The 22,045-nt window shown below is 36.5% G+C and overlaps 1 protein-coding gene across 2 annotated transcripts in view; it reads left to right on the forward strand.

The window, feature by feature from the left end:
• pggt1b (protein geranylgeranyltransferase type I subunit beta) overlaps window positions 1-22,045 on the forward strand; it is a 40,916-nt gene that overhangs the window by 13,904 nt on the left and 4,967 nt on the right. Inside the window, exons 3-9 of one of the 2 annotated variants that reach the window (XM_003222999.4) lie at window positions 1,824-1,891; window positions 5,023-5,174; window positions 6,184-6,316; window positions 12,510-12,555; window positions 14,611-14,795; window positions 15,471-15,579; window positions 17,458-18,123. In XM_003222999.4, the coding sequence (XP_003223047.2) occupies window positions 1,824-1,891; window positions 5,023-5,174; window positions 6,184-6,316; window positions 12,510-12,555; window positions 14,611-14,795; window positions 15,471-15,579; window positions 17,458-17,639 (875 nt within the window). In that variant the 3' untranslated portion in view covers window positions 17,640-18,123. Of the gene's footprint in view, window positions 1-1,823; window positions 1,892-5,022; window positions 5,175-6,183; window positions 6,317-12,509; window positions 12,556-14,610; window positions 14,796-15,470; window positions 15,580-17,457; window positions 18,124-22,045 lie in introns of those variants that run through there. The other variant, XM_008114026.3, reaches the window with a different exon arrangement.

The following is a 22,045-nucleotide window of genomic DNA, read 5'->3' on the forward strand; positions in this document are numbered from 1 at the left end:
TTCAGAGGAAGAAACTGGCAGTCATTTCTAAATATTTCTTGCGATAAGAAAACTAAAGTTCATGGGGTTACGTAAGTCAGCATGCGACTTGAAGGGTCATATATACAGACATACTGGTGTGCCTTCCAACTTATTGTAGGTACTGTAGTTTTTTCAGGTTCTACCATAAACAACAAAAGCAAAAACTTTTTCCTAGTCCAAGTTCGGTATGGATTGAGGATAGGGAACATCATATATCAGTGAAAAGTATGTAGGCATAGAACAAACACTAGATGGTGCTATATCACAGTCATGTCTAAATCTTACAATTATGAGTGTGATTTTCTTCTGCAGAGAAGCAACAAAATTTTGTAGCACCTTAATCATGAAAATATGCATTGTGCTATATGATCATGCCATGTAATTGTTATATACAGTAAATCTTCTGCTGTTATAAATAGAACCAGAATCTTATGATATAAGTTATTTATTAGTCATTAAAATGCCAATTTATGTTCTTAAATGTCATGAAAAGTCAGTGATTATATTCAGCATTTTTCTTGACTGAGCTATAAAAATCAGGTGATGCTAGAATTCTCTATGTTTAGACATTGTGTTGAAGTGTAAAGATGTACTACTTACTTGATATTTTATCTCATTTTCTTCGTCAGTTAAAATAAATTCTGTACATGTTTTTCTATCATCTGCTAATTGAGTCTCGATAAAATTTATGCCATAATGAATCTGTTGTCTTCCTGTGATAAGTGTCAGATTTTGGTTCGTTTTGGTACAACTGTTCAATTCCAGTTATTTGGTAATGTGTGTGATGTGTAGTATTCATATTGAAAAAACATGTTCTTGGTTCTTTTTGTGGAGCTAGACAAAAATGCAACTAATGATGTTTAACAAATGAGTTCTGCTGATCTTCACCAAATATTCACCATTTAATTACATATGTCATGTTCTGTTCTGTTGAGACGTTTCTTCAAACACAAATGTGTTGACATCATCAACAATTTACTATCTTTTTGTGATGGTGATATTTATTGGTTCATTTGTCTCTTACAGCAAAAAATGTCAGACAGTACAGTCCTATACTGGCACTATCAGAATTACTCCTATCTATTTTATGGGGACCTAATAATTGGTAAATGTGTATATACCACTTTTCTTTGATTCCAAGTTGCCATTGATTATAAAATGTATACTAATTGTAGTACCACCAACAGAAAAAAAGCTTTATTAATATACATAAAATGCACCCACAGTTCTGAGATGCACCCTGTTTTTAGAGATGTTTATATGTGGGCGGGGGGGGGGGGGGAGCACATCTTAGAATAGAAGGAATAAAGTTCTTATATATGTGAAGGACAAAGTCTGGCATTAAAAGTGATCTTAGAATGTCTTTAGATTTAAGTTGAACTGTAAAGGAGCCCCGGTGGTGAAGTGCGTTAAAGCACTGAGCTAGAGACCGAAAGGTCCCAGGTTCAAACCCTGGGAGTGGCGTGAGCGGCCACTGTTAGCTCCAGCTCCTGCCAACCTAGCAGTTCGAAAACATGCCAATGTGAGTAGATCAATAGGTACCGCTCCGGCGGGAAGGTAACGGCGCTCCATGCAGTCATGCCGGCCACATGACCTTGGAGGTGTCTACGGACAACACCGGCTCTTCGGCTTAGAAACGGAGATGAGCACCAACCCCCAGAGTCAGACATGACTGGACTTAACGTCAGGGGAAAACCTTTACCTTAAACCTTTACCTGTAATCCTAAAGGCTGCTAATTTGTGGATGTTTCTTGCTGCACAAATGGATGTGCAAAGTTAATTTCATTTTCTTTCTTTCTTAGGATCCAACATGCATCGCTGTGGATTCCGTGGTTCTTCATATTTAGGAATGCCATTCAATCCATCCAAGGTTAGTGAGAGCTTGTTTTCTTTTTTCCATCTTTGTCTAATATTTACATGCTCATGAAATAAGTCTCTGAAGTGGGCATAGTTGCCAAAACATTTTAGAAACTTGACAGTGGGAATTGGAATAGTGAAAGAAAAGAAACACATGTTACCCTTTTTTGCTGAAAACCTGTGTGTTTTCTAAACAGAAGTACTTTAGAGTTTCCTTGAGAAATTGAAGATAGGTATAAATGTAATACTTCAATAAAAACTAAAAATTATTGCGATTTTAATTTTATTTCTTACATTATAAAACCAGTGAGATCAAGAATTAGAAGTGGTAAGAGCAGCTTTTTACCACTCGTTAAGTAATTCCAAACTATAGTTCAGTAGCACAGGGCCTATTCTTGTCCCTCTTCTCTTGGTATATTCTAGTCACTTCCTTATTGACAAAAAACTGTAATTCGCTTATGTTTATTTCAAAATACTATCAGTCACTTTGGATTTTGAAAAAGCCTCATCTGGCCTAAAAGAGCTAAGTGGAAATTGTCCATAACATTCTTTAGAGAGCATAGGGTACATTTTAAGTGTGATATTTAAAATACGCTTTAAAAAACTGGCCTTGGATATCTGGTCTTCCCCCACTTCTGTTCTAAATAATGGTTATGGGATTGTGTGAACTTTCTAGCCCAAGGATTGCAAATTGACATGAACATGAGGAGTACAGATCTTGACATTTTCATTATGCAATTTGCTAAAAAGTACAGTTGGTGCAAATGCTGTTCATCTCAGTAAAAATTCAAAAGCCATTTATGTTCTGTTGTCTTGAATGACAGTTGCTGCTGTTATTTGGATTTATATTCCCTTTTGACTATTTTGAGGGAATTGACAGGATTTTTGCAATATGTCACACAGCATAATACAAATAAGTGAAATATCAGTTTTATTTCAGAACACTTGCTTTACACAGAAATAAGCCATGGTCACTTGCAACTCTGGTTCTTGGCACTATAAGAAAATTTGCTCACTTTGCTCCATTCATAGAGATGGAAGCAAACATGGGTGTTCATGAATAGCTTTAATACAAGAAATGCTTCAGAATATTCCCAAAATGCATTTGAATATTGTACATTAAATCAGAATATGTTTCACTCAAAATCTTTCACTAGTGTCATTAAAAAGTTACTCGTTTGTTCTGTAGAAGGGCTAATAAGCTCAAAGTAGCTGACTGAGCCTATACTTTGGTGGTTTAGTAACATATTTGGAAGACGTTGCAAGTGACATTCCTAGACAACAGGAATACTTAACACTAACATAAGAAGAGCCCTGCTGGCTTAAGCTTATGTAGTCTGTCATTCACTTTGTGCAGTAGCCAACCAAATGCCTTTGGGAAGCCCACAAGCAGACCACAAATGGAGAAGGACTCACTGACTCTACTTGGGCAGATGGCATTCATAGCAATACTGCCTTTCTATACTGGAAGTAACACAAACATTTGTAGCCTTATTTTATATGGATTACACAGCTCGACCAAGTTGGTTGTTATCACTACAGTTTGTGGCAACTTAACACTAACATAAGAAGAGCCCTGCTGGCTTAAGCTTATGTAGTCTGTCATTCACTTTGTGCAGTAGCCAACCAAATGCCTTTGGGAAGCCCACAAGCAGACCACAAATGGAGAAGGACTCACTGACTCTACTTGGGCAGATGGCATTCATAGCAATACTGCCTTTCTATACTGGAAGTAACACAAACATTTGTAGCCTTATTTTATATGGATTACACAGCTCGACCAAGTTGGTTGTTATCACTACAGTTTGTGGCAATGAATTTCATACTTGTGCATTGTGTGAAGAATTCACAATCTTCCTTTGAACTGTCCTGAATGTCTTGCCATTTCCCTGAGGACCCTAACTTCTAGAATTGTCAGAAAGCAAGGAATTGTTTTTCCATACCATACACAATTTCAAATGTAGTGATCAGAGCTCCCCTTGCTTGATATTTTAAAAATCTAAAGTTTCTAAATAATTCCAAATGTTGTAACCTTTCCTGATACAAGAGTTGGTCCAGCCCTTTGGCCATGTTGTTTGCCTCCTTCATCAATGTTTTCAGTTTCTTAATGTGTTGTCCAGAACTGTACAAGTGTAAGACTCAAGGAAACTGCATTCATGGTGTCACTCTCCTCACAGTTTGGATCCGTAGCCAGACATTCCATTCCTAACATTTCTTCTTACTGTACAGCATCAGTTTATGTCTTGTGCACAAGGCCCAAAATAGATGGTCTCCTGATAAAAATAGTATGAGTGGCAGACAAACCCCAACACATGATCACACTTTTTTTTAGTTGTGAGGGATAGAATGGTCTTTAAAAGAAATGTAGTAGGTTTAGGGAACAATGGATTCTATATATGCCATCTGAGTTGTAATATATCCACCTTGAAGTGTCTGGCTCTTGTGTTTTTTTGGGTTTTTTTTTAAAAAATCATGCCCACAGAATAATATAGAATATATTCATTTTATTTATTTTTATTGAACAAATTTCCAGATATATTGAGAATGATTTTTGATACTAAATTCGCAACATCTCATTGCACCTTAGATTATACTAAATGTAAATCCCAGAAAATACTATAAAGATAGCAGCCTATCATGTTCTGTGCCATCATGTGTTGTCTTTCAACAGGATTAACTCCTAAACATATGTACTTCATTTTTGAGATCTTTTAACTTTCTGCATTTGCAAGTACACCAGAAATGGTTAATGGATTAATAGATTCAGTCAGTTCATTGTTTGTTTGTTCATTACTCATTACCAATTGATACGGTGTTTGAGATCTATCACATAGGAGTAAAGTGTGACATAGTGGAAACACCCATCTGTTTGAAGAAATCTGCCCAAAATCGTTTGGGTATTAGAAGCATATCCTGGATATAACTGCATTCTATTGTTGCATTTTTGCTGATGTGTGTGGCTCACATGGAGGTGGGCATTTATGTATAACCTTTCAGACTAATTTCCGTGGATGTGTTACTTCTTACCATTTCCTAGAAAGATAGTTCAAGGAATCATTCTTAGTTTTTTAAAATAAATGCTTGTGTCTTATAAGTATACAATTATGATTCTGTTTCACAAACTTCAACTTTCTTGTGTTTCAGGGGCCTGGTATTTCTCATCCCTATGATAGTGGGCACATAGCAATGACTTACACTGGCCTTTGCTGCTTAGTTATTCTTGGCGATGACTTAAGCCGAGTAAATAAAGAAGCCTGCTTGGCAGGACTCAGAGCACTCCAGCTGGAAGATGGAAGGTACAGTAAATTCAGTGTTACAGAGTGCTTAATATTTTTAGAAGGGAAAAATTGAGAACAAATACATAAAGCACTCTACTGTAAAGTAGGAATTAGCCAGACTGAGACCAGCTTGGAGAAAGAAAAGACTTGAATACATAAACAAGAAGAAGGCATTTTCTCTCGCATTTTTTATCCTGTCTTTTCTGTGGGAAAGGCAAATTTAGGGAAGGACCTGCCAGTGAATTGAGTGTTTTTTCATCAGTTTACATAGTATAGAGAGGACAAGCATATGTTCCTGCTTTTAATGATGCCAGTCACTGATGGTTTGAAAGTTCAGTCTTTACCGATCAGCTTTTGATTCCTTATGTCTTCTACCACCACAGTGGATGAAAAGGCTAGAACTGAGAGATTGTAGGCTAATGGTAACTGCTTCTAGAAAAGTACAGCTAAAAACTGAGATTCAAGTGTAGCATTTTGATACTGAATGCTTTAAAAGATGCATTAAAATACTATCAGCATCTAATGTGCTGTCCACTTCTCACCCTATTACTTCCTATACACAGCATAAAAATATCCCCCCCCCAAAAAAAAACCCCCCTTGATTTTGCCATTTTATATGAGGAACGCCCTTTTAGTATGTCATTGTATAGAATGGAACTTGAGCATTCATGGATTTTTGTCCGGTCTCTTTCCTCTTGAACTGGTGCAAATGTGCAACCTTATTCTTGAATTCTAAGGTAGCACAAGATCTATCTTTGGGATGAGCTCACAAAATTCATAGCTGAATATTGGATAATCTGGTATGTCAATCTGTCCCCAAGCTGAAGAGTATTGTGGCTTTGCACTGAAAAGAGCAAGCAGAGGTCTTACAGTCCCAAGTCAGGTTACTGGCCTGCAATGTGTGAGTTGATCATTACTGCATAGAAATTAATGTTTTGTGGGGAGTGTAAGTTTTTCTTTAGCTTTAAAATAAACTGGTGATGACTTTTTTATAGTGATTGTTGACTATTACTTATCTCTGTTTCAGTTTTTGTGCGGTCCTCGAAGGAAGTGAAAATGACATGAGATTTATATACTGTGCTGCTTGTATATGCTACATGCTGAATGACTGGTCAGGGATGGATATGAAGAAAGCCATAGATTATATTAGAAGAAGCATGGTGAGTTTTCCCAAGTGTCATCTTTTGAAAGATTTCTCATTCTCAACTTAGTTTGGTGGGACTTAACAGCCCAGTAAATAGGCAGAAGTTTATCGGTCTTGGAAGTTCTTGCGTGACTGGAGTTCAAGTTTGTTAATAAATCATTCAAAACAATATAACTATTCACATTTATGCTGACACACTATATTACTATGATTGCACCAGTGTGGCACACCTCTTAATATGATGAAAATATGTCTTCTTTGTCAGTTTTATTTAATCTATAAATCTGGCTTAAATTCAAACAGTTTAGGATTTATGAACAGTTAAAATTAAAAGTCTGACTTTGCATAATATGGAACACAGAATCATGCAGTAACTTGTCTAACATAGTAGCATTCTTGGTGTACATTCACAAATAATTACCTACATTCTGTATTTAATCTTTCCTTTTGTCTGATTCAGCAAATACTAAATTTATAGTAGTCATTTAAAATGTGGAGGTAAAGATAATGCACCATCTCACACATGTCCTTACGTCACTTTTTTACCAAATTAAGAACCCTTAACAGTGCAAAACAACCCACTACATGCAAATCATAGTAAGTAAGTAAGTAACTTTATTTTTCTATCCCGCCTCCATCTCCTGCCTGGGACTCGGGGCAACTAACACGAGGCAAAGGCCCAAAAACAATGAACAAAGTACCACAATAAAACATATTACAATGAATAAAACACAGTAAAATCAAGATTATGCAAAACAATACATTAACCATACAAACTCATTTAAAACATAAAATGAGTAAAAATTAAAATAAGATGGACCACCAGGTTGGTGGGGGATAGCATTGAGTTCCTCTGTGTGCTTCTTTCAGCAAATCAGGAAATTCAACTGGTTCATCTGTCCTCTGTAGTCCAAGAATCTGGCAGGGAAGTATTTTAGTCCTAATGTGATATGGAGAAAACACTTAGGTCACTAGAGTAGTACTAACAGTGAGGTAGCAGAGTTCAAGAGCACTTGAGTACATACTTCAAAAATCAACCGTCCTCCAAAACAGTAGTCTTGAAAAGCAAATCAGCCATCCATGTCCTCCCTCCAATTAAAATTCTATCATAGTGCAGACAGTTAGAGTATCAATTGCTTTACAGAAATAAATAGTTAAAACTATATCTTAATATAAATATAATATATATAAATATAAATAAATGTAATATAAAATGCTGTTGAAACAAAGATTACTGCACTTAATTTTACTTCCCACTAGTACTTCCATAAAGATTAGTCTTGTCAAATGGCAGATTTCTTTTTAAATGAAATATTGGAATTGGAACAGCACAATGCCATTTTAGGTTTAATTGATAAATTTCTGTACTTCAGTATCAAATTTATGGGCACATTACAAATAAAGTGATTAGAAGTTTATCAGTACAAAAACAGATAATCAAACACAGTAGTTAAAATGCAGCATAAAGTTCAAAAGATTGGGAAGTTATATAGTTTTAAGAACTACCTTTTCATAAATTTTGTAATTTCATATGTGTTAATGAGGAAAATTTTGCCACTAGTAATTTTATTGGATGTTCAAAGGGTAATTCAAATCAGCAAGTTCGACCTCTGCATGGATGTTACTATAACACTGACTTACAGACACTTGAACACAAGTACGAAAATGATCTGATACCATGGCTGACATTCTTGTGGGCTTGGTTAATCTAACAGGATGGACTGACAATTTTACTCAGTTTTTCCCCTCCCATGCATTCCTTACCTTGAGTCTTACATTTTTTCTCTCAGTTGGTTTGGAGCATTGCCAAGTTCCTATTTACCTGATTTAGAAGTAGTTCCATGTATTTACTGCACTTGAGAGAGGTGAGCAAAGTCCAAATTCATACCTGAGAATTGCATGTGGTTTCTTGTCCCAGAGCTTGTTTAAAATGTGTCCAATTTTATTCAAATGAAATTTGAGCTAAAAAGCAGTTACCATTCTTTCCTGACCCCCATGATATTGTTATACCACAAAAATGTGTAAGGTAGTGTTCTTGGAGAAAATGTAATTTGAAAGCTGAAACATTGAAGTCCTGCCACAGAGGTTGCTGGAAAGAACAAATATGCAAATAGAAGATGAAAATGTTGTGCTTGTGTTTGTGAGAGAGAAAATGGGAGATAGAACAATGCATGTATTTTGTGCATTAATTGCCTTGCCCTATGTTTATGCAATACAGCGCAAGGCAGTTCACTGTAATGATTGTGTATGAGGACAGCTTAGCCTTTGGCAACAAATAAAGGATTTCCCACCCCATATCTTGCTCCCAGCATGAAAGTAGAGGCAAAGGTCATTTGGGGAGAGGTGAAAGATAAAGAGTTCTCTTTGATCTTCTCCTCCTAACAAGCACCTTTTAAAAATGTCCATCCCTCTTAAGTACAGGTTTAGAATCCTGTTTACTGAATGAAGTTATTAATTATGATGCATGTTAGTGTTCATTTTATTTTCTGACTTCATAGAAAAATGCTCTGATAATCATCATTTTCATTCTTTCCCTCTTTGGATTGCTGAGTTATTTTGCAATAATATCCTTACCGTCCAGTAATGGTTTTTGGACTACAGTTAATTCAGATATATTTATGATACAGGTGTTTACTTGATATCTCTCACATTTTCCATCACAACTTTGATGGAAGTTGGTTTTTCATGGTGGGAACCCATATAGTAAAAGTATTACATAATTAATTTAAGAAAATAATATTCCATACTCAAGTTAGTGTATAATACTTGTCCAGCATTCTGAATGGCAGGATCTTGTAGCCTGACATTTTCTCAAAAACAATATTGTGGATAATAGAAAGTGAGATTATTTCTCCTCAACACTGTATTTACATGGAGAAATATCTAATTGTAATGGAGAATAACTATCATGGATGCAAATGATTGTGTTGGCTTTAATACAATTCTAATTTGTTCTGCTATGATCATTTTCATTATAGGCAAAATAGATGTCCTTGTCTGGGAGACCACTACATAGATATGGCTTTGTTTCACTAAGAAAACGAGGCTTGTTAGAGTTTTTAAACTTAATTATCTGCAGTGCAAATTAGCTTACTGCTGAGGTTCATATAGTTTGCTAAAGCAGCCATTTTTGACCTGTCAAATATTTCAAGCCAGTATTTTCATAGGCTTGGATGCATTGTTGCTCTTAGACAAACAGAAGACAGTATGCCTCTCCCATGTACAAATTTTCCTTCCTTTGTGCAGATTGCTCATCACTTACTGCAGAAGGTTCCTTGATCTGCTAGAGGCTTTTCAAGCAGATAAAATGAAGTCATCATGAAAACAGAGTAATTCCTGAAGAGGGATGTTCAGTTCAGTTCAACGCATAGGCCAAAATCAGGCTTTTCACAGAATACAATACTGTAATAGTTAAGGCTTGTCCTAGAATAAAATATAGACCATCAACAAGCACATGAAAACTCCTTTCTTCCTTTGCTTACTCCTTTACTGTACTGCCTCCTTAACTATTTTGGGCTGCATTTCCCCTATTGCATCATCTGCTCCATTTTCCCCAAGTTGAGCTCTTTTCTTTTTGGGAGAAGGCAGAGGCATAGGAGTGTTGAATAGTTCTGTCTTTTCTCTGTCCCCTGTCAGCATTTTTACCATCTTCTCCATGCAGTGTTATTCCTATGGACATAATTTGAAAAGCCCCTTTTGCTATTTTAAACCTCTCTAGCTAAACTGAGCTCATTCTGTGCTTTAGCTTTTCTGACTTTCTCCTTACATGTGCTGGCTCCTTGTTTGAATCCCTCTTTAGTGATTTCTCCCTTTTTCTATTTTTTGTTCATATCCCTTTTAAATCTTAGCTCAGTTGAAAACTTTATATAGCCATTGGTTTTTAAATCTCCCAGTACATTGAATGCTTTCTGTTCACTGCTAAATGTGAGAATGTCTCCAGGTTATTTGGGATATTAGGTGCCCAGTTTTGAGCATCATGTTAAGAATCATAATCTTGTCATTCACTTTGTCTCATATAGTCTACTTTTCTTTTAAATTGCTGCTTTGAATCAGTGAATACTTTTGTACTACAAGACAACATGCAAGACAGGGCATTCATTACTGGAAACATTACACAATAAGTCAAGCTATTTTAGTGTTTGTTGGTGTTACAAAGTTTTAATTAATAATAGTTGTAGTTTGGTGATTTTGAAGCAGATGTCTTTACAGTTCAGTAATGGAATTAGGATTGTGTAATGAGGGTATAAATTACATTCTAATTGAACAGTGAAATAAAAACTGTTACTTGGGCTCTCTGCATTTCCTGTCTTGCAGCAGTTTAACATATGATCACAGTCTCTATTGGAAAGTGGAGGCTTGCACTTCCCCCTTTTTAAAAGGGCAACATTTGTAGTTATTTTACTGGCAGCTGTGACAACACTCACAACCTGTAGATAAACCAATATCAAGCAATTTGTTTTGCAATCATTCATATAACTGACTACCTCCCCTTGGCTAAGTCTATTGTACAGTGTTTGTCCTCAACTTGGCAAAGTGTTTTGTTCTCATTGTATGCTTTGTGCATCATGATTTTATTCCAACTTTCCCTTTCACAAATGAAAAGACCTTCTCTGTTTGCAGAAGTACTTTTGCTGGATGGAATTGGGGAGGGTTCCCTCTTCATCCATTCATTTTCCCCTTTGCAGTAGCCAGTAATCGTCCTTGGTCTTTCAGGAGCACATTTACAAGAGACATTGGATAAAAGAGGCGCTAACAAGAATTCTCCCTACTCTCTTTAAAAGGCGCATCCTGTGAGTGGAGGCTCGCTTGCAGAAAATCTGGACTCTATCCTATATTTGCAACTAGACTATTCTAAAGTTGCTGATAGCATTCGTGATATGTTCCCCTTCATTCTTCTCACTACCCTAACCATAATTAGTGCACACAATTGCATTTAAGTAAGATCTTTGTGTACCCTTATTTTTCAAAATGTCATTCTTATAATTGCAAGAACTATTTTTGACCTTCCTTTAAAAAAGTGATCTCCAACCTGTTTTTATAAAGTAGAATGGTAAGGTACATACTTCAAATTCATTCATAGCATTTACAGATGAACCCTTTCACATTCAACTAGCTAGAATGATTTTGGTATTTCTGCCTTCTAGGGACTACTTGAACATTTCCAGAATGCATCCAGGGATCAGTCTTTCTTCCTTTCACCAACTTCCTTTTTATGATTTCCATTTTGCTTGCCAAACTTTCATATCTATCTTTCTTTAACATTCTAATGGTAGGTGATAAGGCAGAGTTATCTGCTTCCTCCTTTCTTCTGGTTTTATACTTCCTACATACAGAACAAGATCCCTGAAAGCACCTTCTATTTATGTTGCTCCTTGCAGACAGGCAGATAAAACTACAATACGTTCTTAGAATTTAAGGCTACAAAAAACAAACAACTTCCAGATACTCAGTGGCAAGCCAGAAAAAGGAGTCTGGGAGCACATTAAAAGACTTTGGGCTATGTCAGAGATTTTGTGATTTTAAGTATTTATTTATTTATTTATTTATTTATTTATTTACAGTATTTATATTCCACCCTTCTCACCCCGAAGAGGACTCAGGGCGGATCACATTATACACACATAGGGCAAACATTCAATGCCCATAAACACATCAAACAGAGACCGAGACAAACAGACGCAGAGGCAATTTAACCTTCTCCTGAGAGGATTCTGGCCACAGGGGGGAGCAGCTGCTTCATCATCCACTCTGATGGCACTTCCTCATTCCAAGTCGTAAATTAGTTAAACTTGTCTCCCACTTTTATAAGTGATACCTTATTTCCTACTTGATAGATGCAACTATCTTTTGGGTTGCTAGGTCAGCAACGAGCAGGGACTATTTTTTATTTTTAATTGATGGGTGCTCACCCCGCCACGGGCTGGCCTCAAACTCATGACCTCATGGTCAGAGTGATTTATTGCAGCTGCTCAACAGCCTGCGCCACAGCCCGGCATGTAACTGAAACATAGGATAAAACTATCCCACTACAGAAAGTGAATGTGTCACATTATGTTTTCAGTGTTCCTGATAGGACCTAGATTGTTTTATAATGAGTTGAAATCAGATTCTGGACGAACAGCTTCATTCAAATATTTCAAAAATGACTATTAATATTTGTATTCACATTTACATTTGTCTCATTTTTATTGCTTTTTTCTTTTTTCCAGTCCTATGATAATGGACTTGCTCAAGGAGCTGGACTTGAATCTCATGGTAAGAATGCTATTTACATTATCAGCTACTTTAAAATAAGCCAAATTTGATATCATTGTTAATTAGAGTAGTATGTGTGTTTTAGTAATTGGGATGTTTATGATTAATATAATTTCTACGAGTTTACTTGTAAGTAAGTCTAAAATAGGCTGTAATCCAACTGCATTCAAATTGCAGATACTAAGTGTACTCAAATAGAATACATATTGTGTCCTGTTTGAAAATGAGATTGCACATTCAAATAATCTCATTTGTTGAGCTTGGCTTTGACACAAGTGCTGAGAAAATTTGGAAATTGTGACTCATGTGTTCAGAGTTCTCTTCATGAAAAAATGGAATGCAAAGACACAGAATGGATGACGCCTGGCTCGGCAACAGTACATGTGAAAATGATCTTGGAGTCCTTGTGGACAACAAGTGAAACATGAGCCAACAATGTGATGTAGCTGCTAAAAAGCCAATGGGATTTTGGCCTGCATCAATAGGAGTATAGTGTCTAGATCCAGGGAAGTCATGCTCCCCTTCTATTCTGCCTTGGTCAGAACACACCTGGAATACTGTGTCCAATTCTGGGCACCGCAATTGAAGGGAGATGTTGACAAGCTGGAATGTGTCCAGAGGAGGGCGACTAAAATGATCAATGGTCTGGAGAACAAGTTCTATGAGGAGCGGCTTAAAGAGCTGGGCATGTTTAGCCTGCAGAAGAGAAGGCTGAGAGGAGACATGATAGCTATGTATAAATCTGTGAGGGGAAGTCATAGGGAGGAGGGAGCAAGATTGTTTTTTGCTGCACTGGAGACTAGGACGCGGGACAATGGCTTCAAACTACAGGAAAGGAGATTTCACCTGAACATCAGGAAGAACTGTGAGAGCTGTTCAGCAGTGGAACTCTGCCCTGGACTGTGGTGGAGGCTCCTCCTTTGGAGGCTTTTAAGCAGAGGCTGGATAGCCATCTGTCGGGGTGCTTTGAATGCGATTTCATGCTTCTTGGCAGGGGGTTAGACTGGATGGCTCATGAGGTCTCTTCCAACTCTACTATTCTATGATTCTATGAAAACAGCAGCTTCATTGCTCATCCAGTATTAACAAGAAGAGCAACCTCCTCCTATATTTTGGAATTTTTCTGCCCTCATCCTCTTCCTTGGTAAACATGCCTATGCAGTTCTTACCCCGCACATAAACCAATACAGTCCTGCTTTTTCCAGCTGAAGAAATTAGAGTTCAAGGCAACTAAAAACCCAGTGTTTTGGGGTGAACTTAACATTCAATTGCATTGAAACTGGTTTCACAAATACAGTAGGAAAAGTGAATATGCTGGATAATAAGGAGGGATTAAGGAAAAGCCTATTAAACATCAAATTATGATTTTACAAATTAAGCACCAAAACATCATGTTTTACAACAAATTTGACAGAAAAAGCAGTTCAGTGTACAGCAATGTTATGTAGTAATTACTGTATTTACGAATTGAGCACCAAAACATCACAATGTATTGAAAAGATTGACCACTAAAAGGCAGACAGTGTTGGATAATCCAGAATGTTGGATAAGCAAATGAGGCTCTACTGTAAGTATTTAGGCTCTTGATCTCACAATGTTAAACCAATAGTTAAGTGGGTTCTGGGTTGTACAGGCATGCCCTCAGCTGCCATAAACTACACCTTCAGAAAAGAATAATGGTTTGATTTGACTATATAACTTCCATGATAGAGCTGTAGCAACAGGATACTAATAATTTTATTTTCTGTGTTGTTGTAGAAATGCTAATGCTTTACTGCTGAGAGATTCTTTTGGCAATCAGATATCAGAACAGTGATGCATATGTAGCAAATTCTCCAACAAGAGTTACCTTAACATTTTTACTGGAAAATTGTTTCTCAAGCTACATGCTCTTAATTCTGTCCAAATGAATGTCCTTGGATCATCAGAAGCGACTTGCAGTTTCTCAAGTCACTCCTGACACACACAAAAAACAACAGAAAATGGTCTCATCCTTACTTATCAATAACTTCTAAGATGCTGAACACCATATTGAACTAATTCTTCATTTTATAGGTGGCTCTACATTTTGTGGTATTGCATCACTGTGCCTGATGGGTAAACTTGAGGAAGTCTTCTCTGAGAAGGAACTTGACAGGATAAGGAGATGGTGCATCATGAGGCAACAAAATGGTTACCATGGACGGCCAAACAAACCTGTGGATACATGTTACTCATTTTGGGTTGGAGCAACTCTTAAGGTAACATAAAAATACAAGCGATGGGGCCAAGGTGCACCATGGAAACTTTAGCATATGTCAAATTGTCAGTTCTGTATCAAATGCTTTATTTTCTGTTGCCAACTCTAGTAATATATTTTGGATATAAAATGTAAGGGTAAACAGAAGTCTTTAAAACACTTTGCATGTACAGTAGAATCTCACTTATCCGACATAAATGGGCGAGCAGAACATTGGATAAGCGAAAATGTTGGATAATGAGGGATTAAGGAAAGCCTATTAAATGTCAAAGTACATTATGTATTAACAAATTAAGCACCAAAAACATCATGTTTTACAACAAATCAACAGAAAAAGCAATCCAAAACACAGTAACGTTATGTAGTAATTACTATATTTATGAATTTAGCACCAAAATATTGCAATATATTGAAAACATTAACTACAAAAACATTGGCTACTAACAAATTGACTACAAGTAAAGATAGAATTGCAACATTGTCGCAAATTAAATCCATAAAAAGTTCAATCCTTGCTGCCTAGAGAAACAGCTGTGGATCGGGGTGGGAGGTACACTGCGTTGGATATCCAGAAAGTTGGATAAGCGAATGTTGGATAAGTGAGACTCTACTGTATATAATCTACTGTATATAATCTTTTCATAGTGTTTTTAAAATGGCTTATTTGTTCTTTCAGCTTCTGAAAATCTTTCAGTATACAAATTATGAAAAGAACAGAAATTATATTTTATCAACCCAAGATCGCCTTGTTGGTGGATTTGCCAAATGGCCAGATAGTCATCCAGGTAAATTCATTTTCTTGCCTGTCTATAGAAAGGGAATGTGGGCATAGTATGTGAAAGCGATGCCTCCAGATACTCCTCTAAGTTGACAAAGAATCGTTCATTTTTTAAAAATTGAATGTACATCAAGAAACTAAGGAAGGTATATGGAACGAAATAGAATAATGTGTTAATTCTAGGACAGTGGGACTCTTTTCTTACAACTCTCTCCACATTTCACAAAAACATGTTCCAGGACATAAACTTTCAAAGTAGTTTATGTACATGTGGAGCAGAAGCAGTGCTATTAACTGAAGGACTAGATTGGTTATTAAGCCATTTTTAACCTATTTATACAAGAGTTCTTTAATGTTGAATTGATTAAACTTCAAGTCATAGTGTTAAAAGTTGTTATAATTTTTTTAAGCAGAATATGCAACGGTTAAAATACAAGGAGAAAGATGTGTGCAGATGTGTGTTTCTTACATTTGAAGGGCTTTGTCAACAAATACAATAAACACTTCCATAAAGAAGTTTCCATAAAAATTTTGGTATAATCTCTCAAGGTTCCTGAAGATTCATAGCATTCATAAGCAAACTTTTCATCCTCCTAGGGATTAGAAATAGTTTATAAAACCAGAAGCAGGCATTGAATGAATGGAAGTTGTCATAATAAAGGGAAGTGGACAGTGGGCACCTTCAAGGGCTTGAATTAGGAACAGTGTGTGAATAAGTTAACTGCTCATCTGATTCTAGATATTAATGAATACATTATGTAACAAAGTTTACAGATGATTCAAGGTGGTGACTCAAATGGGCCATAAAGAGTATTAGAAGGTTCTTGGAAAACATTATATAAATTTAATATTCCCCAGAAGCCTGTTTTCATAGATGACAAATATGGCCAAAATGTTTGGAAAAAGCCTGGAATCTAGAAGCTGAAACAAAAGGCATCTTGTGTGAGTGAAAAGGCAGTGATTCTCATTCAAGGCACAACCCTTCACTTTCAATTCTGTGTTTCTGAAAGTTTTTTTCAGGAGTTACTATCTCTTGAAACACTTGTGTGTCAGTGAGAGCAACTAAAAAGAGGACATAAGTCAAGCTGTCAAATGAAAGTGGTGCAGTGGCACATATCTGCCCTGTTCATATAGCTTATGCTTATTTGTGGAGTGTTTCAAAGCACTCTGTAGACTTAACTATTTTAATGTCAATTTCTTGACTATGCTTGACTATTATACATTCATGGCTTGACCTGTCAGAATCAATGTCATATGCTGAGTATGTGTTCTGCTCGCATAGTAATGAAAGTTGACAGGAGCTGGCTTTCATTAAATGATATTCAATTTTGTTTTTGGTGTGTGCCTTCAAAACATTTCAGATTTATGGTGACTAAGGCAAACATATCACAATTAGGGGAGGGGGAGGGGTTGCCTTCCTCTTAGGCTGAGAGTGTGACTTCTCCAAGATCACACAGTGGATTTCCATCGCATAGCAAAAATACTATTAAAAATGTACACAACAATTTGTTCACTTAAATGGCTTGATCTAAATTGAAGATATTCAGATTTAGCACTCTTGGTCTGTATCTTCTTTCCACATACCCAAACTTAGGACCTCTAAGCTTAGGCCATGCCGTTTCACTGGTAGTCACCAACAAAAGGGAAGGTTTGCAGGGCGGCTCATTTCGGAGCTACCTAAAACACACTTTCCTCCCCATAGTGGTGGAGGAAGCGTCTTTCTGCACTTCCCCTTCATTTTGGGAAGAATGTGGGCAGGCCCTGCTGTGCATTGTGTGATGGTGCACAGCAGGCCCCAAAGCTGCAAATAAAAATTGGCAGATCAAGAAATTACTGGGTACTACTGCACAATTTATTCCTCCATTATTCTCATTCATTTTCCCAGATGCTCTTCATGCCTACTTTGGGATCTGTGGCCTGTCATTAATGGATGAGTCTGGCATTCGCAAGGTTCACCCTGCCCTGAATGTAAGCACAAGGACCTCAGAGCGCCTTCAGCACCTTCATCAGACTTGGACAACTAAAGACTCTAAATACTGTTCAGAGGAGCTGCCCAATGCCACATGACTGACTGACACACCAGTTGAGCTTGGTAGCATAATTGTAGCCCAAGGTTAAAAGCCATGTATAACCAATGTGCTCTTTTCTAAAGCGCTGGACTCATACAATCAGATTCATGTTACTGTCAGTATTTTGACAGCAAATGGCCTTCAGTCGATTCTGGATTGGGAGTGAAAAAAAATAGCATCCCACTCTTGGCAGAGTAACAAACTCAGTTTCAGAGAATCCCTTCTGAACAAAATTAATCATTTAGTTCTATTGTATTACCTTAAACAGTGCAATGGTGGAGTGTAACAATAGTAAAAAAGGCTCTTCAAAATGTATTTGCATATTTTCATACTTAGTCGCTTGAATCTAGAGACACCTATTTGACATATACTTCATATAAAATCTTATAAATTAAGTCTTGATTGCTAAAAGGTGTTCTAAATTAGAAAAGTCTATAACCTTTGTAAAAAAAATAAAATTATTTTATTGATTCTATACTGAACCTTTGTGTGGGGTTATTTTTGTGGTGCATCTTGTTTGCTACCACTTGGGCAACGGTGGAAGGCAAGGAGGCGGGGTCTTGAGATTTACTTGTATTTTTAAAAGAATTAACCAGTATGAAAACCAAATAAAAATTGTAATCATAGATCACCTTTGAAAAAACAAAGTGATCACATAGTTCTGAGCTAAGTTGGCATTTTTTTAAAAAAATGAGAATGTTCCTATTCCTTTCTAAATTGTAATTTATAGTGGATGCTGGCTTTTTGCCTTTAAAATTTTTTTGTGCTTTATATTTTTATTGCTGTAAAATGAGGCAAATGATTCTTTTCCCTTCTAGGAAGAACTTGTGGATAGTTTGTAAGGTATCCAGTTGCCAAAGAGTGCCATCCTTTCAAGAGTCATGACTTTTTTAAAGTCCCATAGCTCACTTAGGATGTAGAGATGTGGGAAGTACTTTTCTCCCTTACAGTAATTCTTTATGTGGCTAGGTACCAAAGAATGGGCTTACTGCTTGTCTCTTGTGACCCACAGCCAATTTCTTTTCATCCTTTGTGATCTCAAAAAGCACTGAGCCATGATAAAGTTGAGGTAATTCTGGTTTAACTCAGCAATTAAACTTTATTATGAAACACACATTTTGGCTTTCATGTTATTTGTTGAGCACAGCACTTCCCTACAAGCTGTCAGTGCTCCCTTGACAGAAAATAACATGGAACATGACTGAACTTAGAAAAATCCTTGGAACATTTCCTATTTCTATTCATCCCATCTAGTCCAGCCAGATCGCAATACAAAAGACAACGAACTTTAATTGATGTTTTGTAAAACTAATACAGACTTTGGAGTATTTGAAAATTTGATTAAATATATTAACTGTAGTTGGAGTATCAGACATTGAAGATATTCTGTAACAATTGAAGGAAATTTTTATTACCATTAGTAGGAAGACTGGAAGTCAGAATATATTTTTTTTCCCTTCATTCCCCCACCCCAATCTTTGGCAGCCTTTCATACCTTATTTTTAAATTTTCTTACTTTTTATGTATTTGTTCTCTTCTTTATTGTATGGTATGCTTTTAGTATAGTTGCAATATCTTAAATTTAAAAACATGCAAAAGACAAGCCCGATGATAAAATTTTTAAAGTAGGCATCAGTGGGAAAGTTAGTAGCCTTTTTTCTGGGTTGCTGTATGATGATGTTCCAGAAGCATTCTCTCTTGATGTTTCACCCACATCTATAGCAGGCATCCTCAGAGGTTGTGAGGTTTGTTGGAAACTAGGCAAGTGGGGTTTATATATCTGTGGAATGTCTAGGGTGGGAGAAAGAACTCTTGTCTGTTTGAAGCAAGTGTGAATGTTGCAGTTGATCACCTTGATTAGCATTGAATAGTGTTGCAGCTTCAAAGCTTGGCTGCTTCCTGACTAGTTACTTTTAGTTTTTGTTTTTTTTTTAAAAAAAAAAATCTGCTACAGGCCATTCACTTGTGGTATAAAATTACTGAAGAAGGAAATTACAGTTACTTAAAGTAGCAAATTATTTTGAACTATAGTTATTTCCAAGCTCTGGAAAGGATGATGTAATGTCTGTTGCAGGGAGTTATGAGATCTAAAGTATTGCGTCAATAGAAAGAGTTTATTTTTAAGCTGTTAAAAAAATAATTATGAAAAAGCAAACAGATGGCTCTTAATACATCATTTGGCTGCTTGGACGATTGACTGAACTAGCCTTTTAAAGCAAGTGTTCCTTTTTTCATTGAAATAGCATTCTTTGCCAATTGTCAACGTACTATAGAAGTTTTAGTGTATGTCTGCTTTTTTTCTCTTCTATGTTAATTGCAGATGGTTAATTAAAATTCTATGTTGATAATAATAATCAGTGTGTAAGATGATTCATTATTTACTAGCTTCATTGCTATTGCTTTTATATAGAACAGAACTTGAGAGGCAAAGATATCATCATCAAAATTGTAAGAGGATTCATCTAAGCGAATCACATATACCAAAAGTTCATCCAATGTTAATTCGGTAATTCGTCCATCAGCGTAGAGTCCTCTCCCATTTCTGCTACAGGAATCCCAACTGTGTTGCCTCTATTCAACCTCTTTAGTCTCTAAAATAACACAGGTACAGAAGAAATATCAATTAAGGCCAAATATTTCTACCATAAGATTTTTTTTTTTCCCTGAGTGGAAGATAGCCATTACCTTCCTCAAAGGATTAGGAAAGGGGGACTTGCCCAAAATTACCCAGTGGATTTCCACAGCTGAGAAGGGATTTGATAGTATCCACTGGAGTTGATTCCAGGACCACCTTCATCTCTGGATATGGATACCAAGGGCCCACCGTATAGTGGTAGAATATAGCTTGGAAGCAGATAATTAAAAATAACTAGTTATTTGAGATTCAGATCTTTTTCCAGCAAGACATGCAAAAGGATATTAAGGGCACGATGTATGAAACAGGATGTTTAACAGATTATATGTTGCCGAAGGCTTTCATGGCCGGAATCACTGGGTTGCTGTGAGTTTTTCGGGTTGTATGGCCATGTTCCAGAAGCATTCTCTCCTGACATTTCACTCACATCTGTGGCAGGATTCCTCAGATGTTGTGAGGTATATTGGAAACTAAGCAAGGGAGTTTTATATATCTGTGGAAGGTCCAGGGTGGGTGAAAGAACTCTTGTCTGTTGGAGGCAAGTGAGAATGTTATAATTAATCACCTGGATTAGGAAACCATGAAAATGAACAAAATCTGGCTACCAGTATTTAGAAAATCAGAACAGTAAATAAAGAACAATACTATAAAGCAGGAGAATTCCATACATGGAACAATCAGGGCCAGCTAACACCTCCAAACAAAGGATCCCCCCAGGCAGGAATCAAGACAGGCCTTGAAGATGCAAGGCTTTTCAATGCTAATAAAGGTGATAAATTGCAACATTCACACTTGCCTCCAACAGACAAGACTTCTTTCTCCCACCCTGGACCTTCCACAGATATATAGTACAGTAGAGTCTCGCTTATCCACTTTCACTTATCCAACGTTCTGTATTATCCAATACAGTTTGCCTTTTAGTAATCAGTTTTTGTAGTCAATATTTTCAAAACATTGTGATATTTTGGGGCTAAATTCGTAAACACAGTAATTACTACATAATGTTTCCATGTATTGAACTGCTTTTTCTGTCGATTTGTTAGAAAACACGTTTTGGTGTTTAATTTGTAAAATCATAATGTAATTTGACATTTAATAGGCTTTTCCTTAATCCCTCATTATGCAACATTTTCACATATCCACCGTTCTACTGGCCCATTTATGTTGGATAAGTGAGACTCTACTGTATAAACTTTATTACGGCCCATGGACCTGCAGCTGTTAAGTGGATAACATATAGAAGTTTACAGAACATTCAAGATTGGAGGAATGTGCTAAACAAACACATACTCCACAAAGTCAGGTAATGCCCTGATCGGAGACTACACTCTTTCTCAGCCTTGCTGCCACAGAATATATAAACCTCCCTTGCTTCATTTCTAATATACCTCACAACCTCTGAGGATGCCTGCCATAGATGTGGGCAAAACGCCAGGAGAAAATGCTTCTGGAACATGGCCATACAGCTAGGAAAACTCACAGTAACCCAGATTTATTATAACTTTCGAATGTTTGTTTATTAAACATATTTATATATCATTATTTAGCTCCTGTTTGGTGAGTCGTGTGCTATACCTCTTTCGTTTCTTGGGGTCTTTTACCAAAAGGAGACAGAAATCTCCTTATAGCATAGGATGCCAAGTCTGATATTTCCAGCTTTCTTAAATGGGTTGCAGGTCCTTCCATTAGTTTTCCACACCTCATATAATTTTATAATTTAAAAATAGCAAGTTTTTCTTTGCCAGACAGAAATTACATTTCTGTCCATT

The sequence above is a fragment of the Anolis carolinensis genome, chromosome 2 (genome assembly GCF_035594765.1).
Source record: "Anolis carolinensis isolate JA03-04 chromosome 2, rAnoCar3.1.pri, whole genome shotgun sequence".
Lineage (NCBI taxonomy): Eukaryota > Metazoa > Chordata > Lepidosauria > Squamata > Dactyloidae > Anolis > Anolis carolinensis.